Source organism: Pectinophora gossypiella, chromosome 14, assembly GCF_024362695.1.
Source record: "Pectinophora gossypiella chromosome 14, ilPecGoss1.1, whole genome shotgun sequence".
Taxonomy (NCBI): domain Eukaryota; kingdom Metazoa; phylum Arthropoda; class Insecta; order Lepidoptera; family Gelechiidae; genus Pectinophora; species Pectinophora gossypiella.
The window spans coordinates 35,889-52,500 of NC_065417.1; the positions used below are offsets into that span (position 1 = coordinate 35,889).

Sequence of the window (16,612 nt, forward strand, 5' to 3'; positions counted from 1 at the left end):
CTAACCTAACCTAACCTAACCTAACCTAACCTAACCTAACCTAACCTAACCTAACCTAACCTAACCTAACCTAACCTAACCTAACCTAACCTAACCTAACCTAACCTAACCTAACCTAACCTAACCTAACCTAACCTAACCTAACCTAACCTAACCTAACCTAACCTAACCTAACCTAACCTAACCTAACCTAACCTAACCTAACCTAACCTAACCTAACCTAACCTAACCTAACCTAACCTAACCTAACCTAACCTAACCTAACCTAACCTAACCTAACCTAACCTAACCTAACCTAACCTAACCTAACCTAACCTAACCTAACCTAACCTAACCTAACCTAACCTAACCTAACCTAACCTAACCTAACCTAACCTAACCTAACCTAACCTAACCTAACCTAACCTAACCTAACCTAACCTAACCTAACCTAACCTAACCTAACCTAACCTAACCTAACCTAACCTAACCTAACCTAACCAGTCTGCGTCTAGCGCCCATCGAGAGCGGACGTGCGCACACCGCCTCTCCCTTGGGTGACTTTGGTGACTTTGGTGACCTCCGGGTTTAGTCACTTCGGTGACTTGGGCAACCTGGGTGACTTGGGCAACCTGGGTGACTCTGGCAACCTGGGTGACTCGGGCAACCTGGGTGACTCGTGCAACCTTAGTGTACTTGTGTGACCTCGGGGACTTATGTGACTCCGAGGACTTGTGATAACATATCTTTGTGACGTGAGTGACCTCTGTGACGTGAATCAGTGAATTACCCCTGTGCCTTATGTGTTGTTGGTTATCTAAGCGACTCTGGTGACCAGGTGACCAGGTGGTTACCCTGAGGACTTTGGGGACTTTTACCCCCGAGAGTCTGGCTCGGGTGTCTGGACCACCCTGAGGCTCGGATGACTCGGTGAGTTTTTTCTATATGGACTTATGATCATCTCTTGTTACTGATTGCTGCTATTTGTCTGCAAATAACCATCAGAATGTCTGACGTTTCTTGCTCACAACCGCGGTCACCTAGTCAGGCGTCAGTGCTACTCTCGGAGGAGGAATGCCTCGATGATTTCTCCTCTGCCAATGATGAGGGACCAGACAACATGGGCAACTTTAAAACTGCCATTCAATCCAAATGTGAGGCTATCATATCTAAAATCTGTGAAGGCAAAAGTGTCACCAAGGCGAACAAGGAGTAGATAGTGGCACTTGCCAACCAGATCAAAGGTCTGACCGAATCTTTCTGCTCCTCTACCACAACTCCAATTGCTAAACCTGGCCCCATCACATTTGATTCAACCACTGTCACTGCTATCAAAGATGCTCTTAAGGAGGAAATTCAGCATACCATCAAGTCTGAAGTTTCCAAGCTGCAGAAGTCCCTCGAACACACTCAAAAACCTCTAAAAACTTATGCATCTGCTACAAAAAGTTCAGTGCCGAATAAAACCAAAATACCTGTCAACAAACCTGCTATCATCATCAGCGCCAAAAAGGATGTCTCCAGCCCAACTGAAACGCTTCAAGCCTGGAAAAAGAGTGTATCATTCACCGACACCACCTTCGCTCCCGCAAACACAAAATTCATCTCAAAGAATAAAATACGAATAGAGTTTGACAAGCCTGAACATGTTGACATTACGCTACAAAAAATCAATAATCCCAATTGCGAAATCACCGGCGAAAAGTCCAAGAAGCTAAAACCTATGCTTATCCTAAAAGGAATATCTGAGGATACTCCTTCTGAGCGCCTCACTGAAATTATATACAGACAAAATGAATTCATCAATAATACATCTAAAAATCAAGAGGACCTACAATTCCGTTTCAAACGTGGCAACAAAAATAATAAACTCTACAATGCGGTCTTCATAGTTGCTCCCCACCTCTGGAGAACAATTATCACCTCTGGACAAATCAACGTTGACCACCAACGAATTCACGTTCAAGAATACTCACCTCTTCTCCAATGCTATAAATGTCTACAATTTGGACATACCCGTAGTAGATGTACCAACGATGAAACCATCTGCTCGCACTGCTCTTCATCCACTCATGATTTCAAAGGCTGCCCCTTCAAAGGAAATAAAGAAAAGGCTAACTGTCACAACTGCTCGCTCCACCTGAAAAAATATAATGGCACCAGTAAAACCGACCTTAAACACAGCTCCACCTCCAATGCCTGTCCTCGTATTGTTCAACTAACAGAAAACATAAGATCCCGTATCGATTATGGATAATAACACAACTTCTCATAACAGACAATCCTCGAACTCTCACCTTAAACTTCTTCAAATTAACCTAGGACGAGGCAGGAACGCCTCACATGAACTTTTTGTATACCTCGATAATCACAAAAGTGATATCGCTTTTATCACCGAACCCTACACAGGCAGCGACATTCTAATGAAGAATATACCCGGATATTACACTTACCAGTTTCCTTCACAAACACCCACGAAGGCAGCCATCCTGATTGGCAATTCAAGACTTAGCACGCTCGGAATCAATGAATACTCAAACTCTAACCTCTGCATTGTCAAAATTAATAGCGAAACCAACAAGAATATATACATTATATCCGTTTACATTGAACCCAAAATTGACCAGAATGACACCCTTCGCAAACTGGAGATCTTTTTACAAAGAACTGCTGGATCTAGGCACATCATCTGTGGAGATTTCAACGGCTGGCACACCATGTGGGGCTCCAGTAAATCCAATCGCAGGGGTGAACTCCTGTACAATATCATTCTTCAAAACGATCTTACCATCCATAACGAGTATTCCAAGCCTACCTTCCAGACCATCACTCACGGCAAGCCCAGAACATCAATCATTGATCTCACCCTCACCAGCGAAACTCGACCCATTCGCATACAAAACTGGAAAATTCACGACAATATCTGCCCATCTACCGAACACTTTGCTATTACCTTTGATCTGACTCTCGGAGCTATTCAGCTATCTAAAAATATAAAACTCTCCACTTTCAAATATGACACCTCTGGTATTAAATGGCCTGATGTCCTGGAACCTTTTAAGAAAGAGATCCAAAAGCGCTTTGACACCAATGCCGACGTCAACATTATGAACAAAGAAGAAATAGAGCACTATATACTAAGACTTACCAACGCCATCCAGAAGTCCTGCGATAAGATCTTCCCACGTCCAGCCGGTCCTCCTCAGCGCATTCCCTGGTGGAACGATCATCTGAAACAATTAAAACAAAAAGTTATTAGCAATCATCACCTATTAAACAGATATTCACGACGTAAACATCCCATAGACCACCTCATTGCTGAAAGGGAACTGCTGCGTAAGGAATACTCGGATGCTATCTGTGCCGCTTCCACTGAAAATTTTAGAGAATTCTGCAACAAACAAAAAAAGGAAGACGTCTGGTCTGTAACAAACAGGATCATTAAGACACGCCCACTAACTCAACCTCCTGCGACTCTCAAACTTGACGATGGCACCTACACATCTGATACCATGGATACTGCGAGAGCTCTAATCAACAAATTTTACCCTGACGACACCATTGATCAAACCAGGGAACAGCTTCATTTACGAACTATTATGCCTCAACCACTGGATACTCCTCCGGAACCTCCACTAACTACCATCGAGATTCTTGAATGTCTCAATCAAATGAATCATAAGAAAGCCCCTGGCCCTGATCACCTCACTTCTGACATATGCTTACAATTTGCCAAATCATTTCCTGAAGTCATAACAAATCTCCTAAATAGATGTCTTGCTCTCGAGTACTTCCCTAATACCTGGAAAATAGCATATGCCAAGATTATACCTAAACCTAACAAAGCAGAATATACAGAACTCTCTTCATTCAGACCGATTGGACTTATTAACGTGTTCGGCAAACTATTTGAAAAAATTATTATCAACCGGCTAATTCATCATACCAATATAACCAATACTTCATGCAATAGACAATTTGGCTTCAAACAACAAACCTCTACCGTATCCGCCATAAATAACGCTCTAGAAATTATAAATCTTGCTAAAAATCAAAACGAACATGTCATTGCAGTATCTCTCGACATCAAATCAGCTTTCGACCATGCTTGGTGGCCTGCCATTTTTGCCAGACTCCGGGCTATCAAATGCCCCAGCAATCTATATAACACTTTACTCAGTTACATTGACAATCGTCATGTCTACATCAATTTCGCCAACTGCTCGGTCAACAAGAGAATGACCAGAGGTTGCATACAGGGCTCTGTATGTGGCCCAACCCTTTGGAATCTCATTCTTGATCAACTTCTTCTTATCAACTTACCGGATGGATGCCACTTGCAGGCGTATGCCGATGATGTTCTTCTCATCTCCCACGCTAAAACCATCTCTGAAATCGAACACAAAACCAACTCTGTTCTATCGCAAATTAGCGACTGGGGACAATCTGTTAAACTCAAATTCGGACCGGATAAGACTCAAGCTATAGGTTTTACCAATAAATCCTACAAATGCAAAATTCATATGGACGGCAAAACTATTCAATTTACAAATGATATTAAATATCTAGGAGTTGTTATCGATAAAAGACTAAAATTCGTCAAACATTGTGAATACGTCATCGAAAAATCTAAAAAACTATTCTTCAAGCTAATCACCTTTGTACGACCCACCTGGGGAGTTCATTCCGATAACATCAAAATTATTTATAAACAAGTCGTCGAACCCATCATCTGTTACGCTGCTAGTATCTGGTACGGCGCACTTGACTATAAATACATAGTCAAGCGTCTTCTATCCCTTCAAAGGTTGTTCTCCATCAAAATTGTACGCGGTTTCCGCACTGTTAGCACACCTGTCTCTATATCAATTGCTCAACTGACCCCTCTACATTCAAAAATTCGTGAAATAGCTGACATTGAACTCTCCAAAACCAATAAAACATCCAGATTTCTTCCTTCCGACTTACCGCTTGAAACTCCATCTTCTCCGCGCAGTCTACTGCACCCTTCACTTAGGACTGGCATCACTTTTAAAGAAGTCACATCTGAAAATGAAATCGAACCTTATCTTAGGGACAAAGATACTACCTTCATCTACACGGACGGCAGCAAACATGACGATAGAGTCGGCGCTGCGTATGTAGTAGTTAACTGCGATAAACTCAACATCACCAAAAAACTAAAATTACATGACTGCTGTTCTGTATATCAGGCCGAGCTCCTGGCCATTGATAGAGCAGTCGAATGGCTTGTAACCAAAAGGATCAATAAAGCTATAGTCATATCTGATAGCAAATCTGGTCTTATCGAACTTTCCAACCCTAACAGTACCAACCGACTGGCTGTGAATATTCACAGGACACTTCATCTTGCTGGGTCGCTAGGACTAGATATTCGATTCCTCTGGGCTAAAGCTCACATCGGCATAATGGGTAACGAGCTCGCTGACATTGCAGCAAAGTCTGCTGCAGAACTACGCAAGGCACCTGACTATGTATATATTCCTCTCAGTTACATTAAATACAGAAACTCACTGATTTCCATACAATCAAAACATGATCTCTACAACACATGCTCACCACATATCAAAAAGTTACTTCCTACATACGAGGATCTTACACATTTCCTCTCTATAATGCAACCTAACTTTGTCATTACGCAGCTACTTACCAACCATGGATTCCACAAAGCTTACCTGTATAGATTCCAAATCACCTCTGATGATGCATGCCCTTGCGATGGCGTCACTCCGCAAACCCTTGAACACTTAATTGAACAATGTCCCATATTTAATAACACACGACATCAACACACATCTACTTCCCTTGACGCGGACCCGTTCAATATATTAAACATTATTAATAAACCATCAACAACAACCACATTCTATATACACATTCAAAAAATAATTAATAGTTTAAAAAATATTAACGCAACATAGTATAACACACTATTGCCAATTGGCACCCGGACTTACGTATTTTGCACCCATGCACTCATCGTGACTTATGACTTATGTAACTTATTACTTGTGACTCGCGGTACTGGTGACTTGAGTTGCCTGGGTGGCTTGAGGGACTCGGGTGACCTGAGCGACCTGGGCAACTTGCCTGGGTAACTTGGGTGGCTCGGGGAACTTTGGTGACGTGGGGACTTGGGTGACTTGGGTGACTTGGGGGACCCGGGTGACCTGAGTGACTTGGGCGACCTGCCTGGGTGACTTGGGTGACTCGGGTGACTTGGGTGACTTGGGTGACTTGGGGGACCCGGGTGACCTGAGTGACTTGGGCGACCTGCCTGGGTGACTTGGGTTACTTGGGGGACTTGAGTTACTTCTGCTCGGATGACTCGAGTAACCTGCGAATCTTGCGAATGAGTGACTTGGGATGTATTTTGCTATGACAAACCAAATCGGTGTTGTTGTCCTGCTGTCACTAGTGCACTTATTGCACTAATAAGTTTTATACCATATATACACATATATATCTTCATAATAAAAAAAAAAAAAAAAAAAAAAAAAAAAAAAAAAAAAAAAAAAAAAAAAAAAAAAAAAAAAAAAATATATATATACATCATATAAAATAAGAACCCACATTGCAACGATCCGTTGCTTCAATCCGCTCATGTACTCACCCACACTCTTACACAACACAATACTAATACTTAACAATACAGTTACTCTCACGCCTTCGGGACCAGAACACACATGTTATACAACTCACACCACTCAGCTTAGTAGGATGGAGTATTCCATTAGCTAGTCCTACTTAGCGAACAATCACTCTAATACACTCTCAGAGGGGGTTTTAGTGGGTGAGAGTCCCACATAACCCAGCTACTTTCCCGAGTGGCTGGGTATGCATAATGCATCTCCCCCTCTATAAAAAAAAAAAAAAAAAAAAAAAACCTAACCTAACCTAACCTAACCTAACCTAACCTAACCTAACCTAACCTAACCTAACCTAACCTAACCTAACCTAACCTAACCTAACCTAACCTAACCTAACCTAACCTAACCTAACCTAACCTAACCTAACCTAACCTAACCTAACCTAACCTAACCTAACCTAACCTAACCTAACCTAACCTAACCTAACCTAACCTAACCTAACCTAACCTAACCTAACCTAACCTAACCTAACCTAACCTAACCTAACCTAACCTAACCTAACCTAACCTAACCTAACCTAACCTAACCTAACCTAACCTAACCTAACCTAACCTAACCTAACCTAACCTAACCTAACCTAACCTAACCTAACCTAACCTAACCTAACCTAACCTAACCTAACCTAACCTAACCTAACCTAACCTAACCTAACCTAACCTAACCTAACCTAACCTAACCTAACCTAACCTAACCTAACCTAACCTAACCTAACCTAACCTAACCTAACCTAACCTAACCTAACCTAACCTAACCTAACCTAACCTAACCTAACCTAACCTAACCTAACCTAACCTAACCTTTTTTTTTTTTTTTTTTTTTTTTTTTTTTAGCGTTGGGAAATGCTTTACGCATACCACGCCACCCGGGGGGGCGACGTGGTTATGTGGGACTCCCCGGGTGTTGCCACCCGGTATACCCACTAAAACCCAACGGTGTTCCTACTTGTCCACTGTGGTGCCAGGACCCGGGAATCGCCGAAGCATACTTCCGCGACCCGGCAGTGGTTGGCCTGTGAGGCCTCGCCTCGTCGTGAGTGGCGTGCGCGGAACACGCACGCAACGCCTACTCGAGCCGGTTGTTGTTGGAACGACAGACTCCCCCGAGTCTGCCGCCCGTGGCTCTCTGGGTCTCCCCCTTATGTGCCCTCCTCCTCTAGTCCAGTGCACACAGGGTGAGACCCGCATCGGTTTTTGGGCGAAAGATGGCCGACATCCGCCCGCCATCCCCGCCCCGAAGCCGAATCCGTGGTGGGAGTGAAATTCCCTCACGCAAGCTGGTCTGGTCTCCCGCCCCGTTTGCACGGGGCGAAACCGAGACCATCACCACACCACACAGAGCCGTCAGTTCGTGTTCATGGGCTCAGCCCCGACACGTCCCGCGGCCTGCGGGCGGGAAGGTCGCGAAGAGGCCTGAGGGCCATCGCGAACCTTCCGCTTGCTCCTCGACTGGGCAGTACATATTGAACTGCCCAGACGGTGTTCCGCCGGTCTTCTCGCCGCCTCGCACACTGTGCAGTGCGGGGGAGCGGAACACTGTGAGGACTTGTGGCCGGTTTGGCCGCATCTGAAACACTGGGTGCTCCGGTCCACCTCGGACTCGCACATGGCGTGCGCGTGTCCGGTTTCGTGGCATCGGAAGCACCGCAGCGGACGCGGCTCCAGCACTTTCACCTGGGCAGAGGTCCAGCCGACCAGGAGGCGACCCTTAGCCACCCTTTTAGCGACTGCTACAGGGCAGCTCACCATCAGAGAGCCCATGCCACCCGCGCCTTCGCGGATGACACCGGCCTTGATGGCGTCCGTCGCACATCCGCCGGCCGTGGCCACTGCCTCCACCACATCTTGAGCGGTGACGGAGTCGTCCAGGCCCACAATGCGCATATCTGCGCGTTTGATGGGCCTGGAGACTTTCACTACGTCCCCGCTCACTGACTCCCTGAGCTTTTCAGCCAGGGTGTCTGCCTTCTCGGCGCTCATGGCGCCCGCGAGCTCCAGCACTCTTGCACCCGTCATCGCCTTGCGGATCTTGAGGTTGGCTATCCCCAGGCTCTGGAGATTGACCTTTGCCTTAGCCACCCTCAAGACATCCGCGTACGTGGTACCGCCCGCCACTGCCGCCGGCTGCAAATGCAGCACAACCGCCGCTGTGCGGGGCGTGCGCATTTTGGGCACCTTGGGGCGTTGTGGCTGTTGAGGAGCCGCCTTCTTCCTCCGGCCTTGGCCGACGGTGGTCCAGCCGTCGCCAGCAGACCCAGAAGGTCGGGATTGGGCCTCGACTTGGCCGCCGGTCCCTGCCTTCTTCTTTCCCTTCTTCTTCCTTCCCCTAGAACCCCTCTTCTTCTTCTTCTTAGGGGAAGGTGTGGAGGCGAGGCCACTAACAGCCGCGGCTGGGCCTTGGGAGGCCGCGAGCGGCGCGGCACGTGTAGTGCCGGCTGCAGTGGCAGTCGCCTTCTTCGCCTTTGTTTTTGTTGCGGCTACGGCGGGGGTCTTCGCTGGTACAGCGGGAGTCCTGGCCGCAGCCGCATACGTAGCCGCATTTCTGCGGTCCGCCGCAAGCGGTGGACGTAACACCTTCGGAGGCAGGAGCCTGTCCTCCAGACCTGCCAGTTTCGCGTCGACCAAAAAGCCAACTTGGCTAATGATCCGCGCGGCAAGGTCCTCGTCCTTATCGGACACGGCTCGACTGCTCTCCGGCGGCGGCGGGTCCGTTCGTTTGGCCGGCTTGGCGCGCACTACTCTGGGAGCCGGCTCCGGGAGCGGGCTCTCGGAGACAGACGGCATCTCCGTCCGAGGTGCAGGCGCTGTAGCTGGCTGCGTCATATCCTGAGACGCGCCAAATGAGTTCCTCATTTGACGCATCTCCAGCCGAAGGCTCTCTATCTCCTTCTGCTGATCGTCCAGCGCTTTCTGCAGGCGGGAGTTCTGGGCCTGCAGACTGCGCGTCTCCTCGTTCGCCGTCGTGGAGCGGAGAACGTCCAGGACCTGGACGATCAGCTTCGCGGAGTCCTTGAGGGCGCGAACGAAGGTGCCCTTCAGTCGACCTGACTTGGCAGCCACGCTCTCGACCACCGCGGCCGCGTCTTTCGCCCTCTGGTACAGATCGGCGACCGTTTCTGTACCAGGATCTGCGTCGGAATCGCGTGCCGCAGACTCCGCGTCAGCATCCGGCAGTGTGCCGGAGCTTCGGAGGCAGAAGACCTTCTTGGCCGATTCGGCCACCTCCTTCTCGGCCTGAAGCAAGAGCTCCTCCCGCATGGCGCGGTTGAGCTCCGCTTTGGCCCTGGCAAGGCCAACGTATTCCCCAGTGGTTGGAGGGCGACCTCTACCTCGCTTGGCCCGCGCCCTCATGACGGGTGAACCGAGCTCCGTTACCGATGCTCGGTCCCCCTCGTCAGAGGACGGGTCCGAGAGCACGACTGTTTTCCGCTTACGCCACAGTGTGCCCTCTGGGAGGGAGGCCACGCTCTCCATGGAGCATACGGTCCGTAGGCTACTTGTTTCATCCGAGGATGAAACAAGGCTAGGACCGGTTCGTCTCGATCGCCTCTGGGCACTTGGCCCAGGGGCAGCAATCTTAGCACTTGGTGCTTGGGTCATGTCCGGGGTTAGGCGCTCCAGCACCACCCGCGCTTCGGAAAGCGCAGATGGTGTTGACGCGCGAGAGTCATGTCCAGGGTTGTTGGCGACGAGCGCCGGGTCACATTCGGTTTGACGGGAGCTCTGTGAGCCCACGGAGCGTTCGCAGTCCCCCCCACATACGAATGGGGACCTTGGACCGGATTCACCGGTTTCCCGGCTGCCGGCGTGGGTAATATCAATTTTCTTGAACGCTTTCTTCATGATTGCTGTACCTCAGCAGGCGGTCTCTTTTATTTACCAGGGTGAGCTCCCTGGGGTGCCCTCACGGCCTGAGCGTCAGACCATACAGCCCCTCGCCGGGCACCACAAACTTAGGCTTACGGTGATTTTTTCAGAGGTTTTCTTCCTCGCGGCCCCCTCCGCTCAATGCGGAGGCGGCCCCCGTTCCAGACAGCATTGCGTCTGGGCTACGGGTCGGGCCGACGGTGGCCGAAGCCATTGCCCGGCATTGCTGCCGGACCCGCCGCCCCTGCCAACGGTGGGGCCGAAGCCCCTGTCATCTGGCCGAAGCCAGAGACGCCGTCGGATAGTCGCCCTCCTGTGTCCACTCTGCGCACCACCTCGTCCCTGCAGAGGGCCACGAGCGAGAGCGACTCCACCACGCTGTTTTGGTCCGCGCCGGCCGAAGCCGGTACCCCCCCCATTACTGGGAGGGCATTCCCCTATCCGCCACCTGGGGACGCGCCCGATGGGAGATCAGCAACTCCACACGGGAACCTAACCTAACCTAACCTAACCTAACCTAACCTAACCTAACCTAACCTAACCTAACCTAACCTAACCTAACCTAACCTAACCTAACCTAACCTAACCTAACCTAACCTAACCTAACCTAACCTAACCTAACCTAACCTAACCTAACCTAACCTAACCTAACCTAACCTAACCTAACCTAACCTAACCTAACCTAACCTAACCTAACCTAACCTAACCTAACCTAACCTAACCTAACCTAACCTAACCTAACCTAACCTAACCTAACCTAACCTAACCTAACCTAACCTAACCTAACCTAACCTAACCTAACCTAACCTAACCTAACCTAACCTAACCTAACCTAACCTAACCTAACCTAACCTAACCTAACCTAACCTAACCTAACCTAACCTAACCTAACCTAACCTAACCTAACCTAACCTAACCTAACCTAACCTAACCTAACCTAACCTAACCTAACCTAACCTAACCTAACCTAACCTAACCTAACCTAACCTAACCTAACCTAACCTAACCTAACCTAACCTAACCTAACCTAACCTAACCTAACCTAACCTAACCTAACCTAACCTAACCTAACCTAACCTAACCTAACCTAACCTAACCTAACCTAACCTAACCTAACCTAACCTAACCTAACCTAACCTAACCTAACCTAACCTAACCTAACCTAACCTAACCTAACCTAACCTAACCTAACCTAACCTAACCTAACCTAACCTAACCTAACCTAACCTAACCTAACCTAACCTAACCTAACCTAACCTAACCTAACCTAACCTAACCTAACCTAACCTAACCTAACCTAACCTAACCTAACCTAACCTAACCTAACCTAACCTAACCTAACCTAACCTAACCTAACCTAACCTAACCTAACCTAACCTAACCTAACCTAACCTAACCTAACCTAACCTAACCTAACCTAACCTAACCTAACCTAACCTTTTTTTTTTTTTTTTTTTTTTTTTAGCGTTGGGAAATGCTTTACGCATACCACGCCACCCGGGGGGGCGACGTGGTTATGTGGGACTCCCCGGGTGTTGCCACCCGGTATACCCACTAAAACCCAACGGTGTTCCTACTTTTCCACTGTGGTGCCAGGACCCGGGAATCGCCGAAGCATTCTTCCGCGACCCGGCAGTGGTGGCCTGTCAGGCCTCGCCTCGTCGTGAGTGGCGTGCGCGGAACACGCACGCAACGCCTACTCGAGCCAGTTGAAGGTTGGAACGACAGACTCCCCCGAGTCTGCCGCCCGTGGCTCCCTGGGTCTCCCCCTTATGTGCACTCCTCCCCTAGTCCAGTGCACACAGGGTGAGACCCGCGTCGGTGTTTGGGCGAAAGATGGCCGACATCCGCCCGCCATCCCCGCCCCGCTCCGCTCATCCGAGCGGCGTGCGTCGGTGGTGGAAGTGAGCTTCCACACAAGCTGGTCTGGTCTCCCGCCCCGGTCTCCCAGGACGAAACCGAGACCATCACCACACCCACAGAGCCGTCAGTTGGTATTCATGGGCTCAGTACCAACTCGTCCCGCGGCCTGCGGGCGGGAAGGTCGCGAGGAGGCCTGAGGGCCATCGCGAACCTTCCGCTTGTTCCTCGTTTGGGCAGTACATTTTGAACTGCCCAATCGGTGCTCCGCCGGTCTTCTCGCCGCCTCGCACACTGTGCAGTGCGGGGTAGCGGAGCACTGTGAGGACTGGTGGCCGGTTTGGCCGCATCGGAAACACTGGGTGCTCCGGTCCACCTCGGACTCGCACATGGCGTGCGCATGTCCGGTTTCGTGGCATCGGAAGCACCGCAGCGGACGCGGCTCCAGCACCCTCACCTGGACAGAGGTCCAGCCGACTAGGAGGCGACCCTTAGCTACCCTTTTAGCAGCTGCTACAGGGCAGCTCACCATCAGGGAGCCCATGCCACCCGCGCCTTCGCGAATGACACCGGTCCTGACGGCGTCCGTCGCACATCCGCCGGCCGTGGCCACTGCCTCCACCACCTCTTGAACGGAGACGGAGTCATCCAGGCCCACAATGCGCATGTCTGCGCGTTTTATGGGCCTGGAGACTTTCACCACGTCCCCGCTCATCGACTCCCTGAGCTTTTCAGCCAGGGTGTCGGCCTTCTCGGCGCTCGTTGCGCCCGCGAGCTCCAACACTCTCGCGCCGGTCACCGCCTTGCGGATCCTGAGGTTGGTTATCCCCAGGCTCTGGAGATTCACCTTGGCCTTGGCCGTCCTCAGGACATCCGCATAGGTGGTTCCCCCCTCCATTGCCGCCGGTTGCAGATGCAGCACTACCGCCGCTGTGCGGGGTGTGCGCATCTTGGGCACCTTTGGGCGCTGTTGCGTGGGAGCCGCCTTCTTCTTTCGGCCTTTGCCGACGGTGGTCCAGCCGTCGCCGGCAGACCCGGAAGGCAGGGGTTGGGCCTCGACTTGGCCGCCGTTCCCTCCCTTCTTCCCTTTCTTCCTCCCCCTGGGACCCCTCTTCCTCTTCTTCTGGGGCTGTGTGGAGGATGGGCCACTAGCAGCCGCGGCTGGGCCTTGCGAGGCCGCGAGCGGCGTGGCACGTGTGGTGCCGGCTGCGGTGGCAGTCGCCTTCTTGGCTACTGCTGCGGGGGTCCTCGCCGAGGCAGCGGGGGTCCTGGCCGCAGCAGCGTAAGACTGCGCGTTTTTTCGGTCCGCCGCTAGCGGGGGACGCTTCGTCTTGGGAGGCAGGAGCCTGTCCTCGAGACCTGCCAGTTTCGCATCCATCATGAAGCCCACCTGGCTTATGATTTGCGCGGCAAGGTCTCCATCGGTATCGGACATGGCTCTACTGCACTCGCGCAGCGGCGGGTTTGTCCTCTTCGCCAGTTTGGCGCTTGCAACTCTTGGGGCCGGCTCCGGGAGCGGGCTCTCAGAGACAGGCAGGGTCTCCGTTGGAGGTGCAAGCGCTGGTGCTGGCGGTGTCATACTCTGAGATGCGCCCAGCGAGTCCCTCACTTGGCGCATCTCCAGCCGGAGTGTCTCCATCTCCTTCTTCTGCTCGTCGATCGCTTTCTGCAGGCGAGAGTTCTCGGCCTGCAGTTTGCGCGTCTCCTCGCTCACCGACGTGGAGCGGAGAACGTCTAGGACCTCCATGATGAGCCTGGTGGAGTCCCTTAGGGCACGGACGAAGGTGCCCTTTAGTCTGCCCGATTTGCTGGCCACGTTCTCTATGACCGCGGCAGCATCCTTCGCCTTCTGGTAGAGACCGGCGACCGTCTCTGTACCAGGTGCTGGGGCGGGATTATCTCCTGCCACTTTCGTCATTGTCTCCGGCGGTGTGCCGGAGCTTCGAAGACCGAAGACCTTTCTGGCTGATTCAGCCACCGCCATTTCAGCCTCCAGCATGAGCTCTTCCCGCCTGGCGCGGTTGAGCTCAGCCTTGGCCTTGGCAAGACCTACGTACTCTCCGGTTGTGGGAGGGCGACCTCTACCTCTCTTGGCCCGCGCCCTCATGACGGGTGAACCGAGCTCCGTTACCGGAGCTCGGTCCCCCTCGTCAGAGGACGGGTCCGAGAGCACAACTGTTTTGCGCTTGCGCCACAGTGTGCCCTCTGGGAGGGAGGATAGGCTCTCCATGGAGCAAACGGTCCGTAGACTGCTCGTTTCATCCGAAGATGAAACGAGGCTAGGACCGGTCCGCCTTGTACGTCTCTGGGCTTTTGGCCCAGGAACAGCACCATCAGCACTTCGTGCTGGAGTCAAATCCGTGGTTGGTAGGCGCTCCAACACCACCCGCGCTTCGGAAAGCGCAGACGGTGTTGACGCGCGAGAGTCTTGTCCGGTGGGGGCGTTTAACGCCATGTCTGTCTCGGGTTGACGAGAGCTCTGCGAGCCCACGAAGCGTTCGCAGTCCCCCCCACATACGAATGGGGACCTTGGACCGGATTCACCGGTTTCCCGGCTGCCGGCGTGGGTAATTTTATCTTTCTTGAGCGCTTTTTCCATTTTTAGCTGAACCTCAGCAGGCGGTCTCTTTTATTAACCAGGGTGAGCTCCCTGGGGTGCCCTCACGGCCTGAGCGTCAGACCATACAGCCCCTCGCCGGGCACCACAAACTTAGGCTTACGGTGATTTTTTCAGAGGTTTTCTTCCTCGCGGCCCCCTCCGCTCAATGCGGAGGCGGCCCCCGTTCCAGACAGCATTGCGTCTGGGCTACGGGTCGGGCCGACGGTGGCCGAAGCCATTGCCCGGCATTGCTGCCGGACCCGCCGCCCCTGCCAACGGTGGGGCCGAAGCCCCTGTCATCTGGCCGAAGCCAGAGACGCCGTCGGATAGTCGCCCTCCTGTGTCCACTCTGCGCACCACCTCGTCCCTGCAGAGGGCCACGAGCGAGAGCGACTCCACCACGCTGTTTTGGTCCGCGCCGGCCGAAGCCGGTACCCCCCCCATTACTGGGAGGGCATTCCCCTATCCGCCACCTGGGGACGCGCCCGATGGGAGATCAGCAACTCCACACGGGAACCTAACCTAACCTAACCTAACCTAACCTAACCTAACCTAACCTAACCTAACCTAACCTAACCTAACCTAACCTAACCTAACCTAACCTAACCTAACCTAACCTTTTTTTTTTTTTTTTTTTTTTTTTTACGAGGAGAAATCCATCATGGATACCCAGCCGCCCGGGGAAAGCGACTGGGTTATGTGAGACTCCTACTCACTAAAACTCCTCGGTGTTCCACTTCCTTCGCCAATTGGCGGGTGTCCGGGGACGTTGGCACACACTTCCGTGCACCCGTCGGCGTTGTCCGATTCGGACACTCCCTGAATTCAGGATGGGAGGAGCTGCCCACCCTGAACCTCCGATGTTATGTGATCTGCCGGGAACACTCGGCAGACCACATCCTCCCTGAGCCCTAGATGGAATCGAGCGACGGAATTTCCCCGCTTCCGTCGCCCGAGGGCTTGGCTAACTAGGCAAGAGTTGGCGAGCGAATACCCCCCTTCTCCGCCCAGTACGCCTACGTCGGATAGGAGCCGAGAGGGGGTCGTCCTCTCGGGTCCGCTCTGCAGCCTCCTTCTGTGCCACCACGTCCTCACAGAAGGAGACCATCGCCTCCCACGCTCTCTTGCTGCCAACCATGGCGTTGACCACGGCTGGCAACGAGAGGTCGTTGCCGACTATTGCAGCAAGCGTCGCTCGCTGTTGCGCCCACGCCGGACAGACCCCCAGCGTGTGGTCAGCAGTGTCATCGCTGCAGGCGCAGTGATGGCAGACCGCTAGTGGCTCCCTGCCGGCTATGTGGCACAGATATCTGCCGAAGCTGCCATGCCCCGACAGAATCTGCACCAACCTGAAGGTGAGCGAACCATGGCGTCGGTTCACCCACTCCTTTAGGACTGGGCGAATCGCCGCCACAGTCCGCAAGCCAGCACACGGCTCATTCAACCGCTGCCTCCATCTCTGCAGCAGGTTTTGTTGAGCGAGTTTTCGCCAATGGGCCAGGTCGAATTCTGGCTCGTCCTCTTGCGCCTTCGCCTCCGCGCATCTCGCATAAACCTCCGCGAGAACCTCGGCGTCGAGGTCCCACGGAGGCGTGCCCGCAAGGACACATGCTGCCTCGTGCGAGATCGTGCGGTATCCT

The 16,612-nt window shown here is 52.0% G+C and overlaps 1 protein-coding gene across 1 annotated transcript; it reads right to left on the reverse strand.

The window, feature by feature from the left end:
• Positions 1 to 12,500: 12,500 nt before the first annotated feature.
• LOC126372640 (uncharacterized) lies at positions 12,501 to 14,972 on the reverse strand. The gene is made up of 2 exons (XM_050018489.1): positions 12,750 to 14,972; positions 12,501 to 12,701 (listed from the first exon to the last, which is right to left on the reverse strand). Exons 1-2 carry the CDS (start codon positions 14,970 to 14,972, stop codon positions 12,501 to 12,503), a joined length of 2,424 nt encoding a protein of 807 aa, XP_049874446.1.
• Positions 14,973 to 16,612: the final 1,640 nt, after the last annotated feature.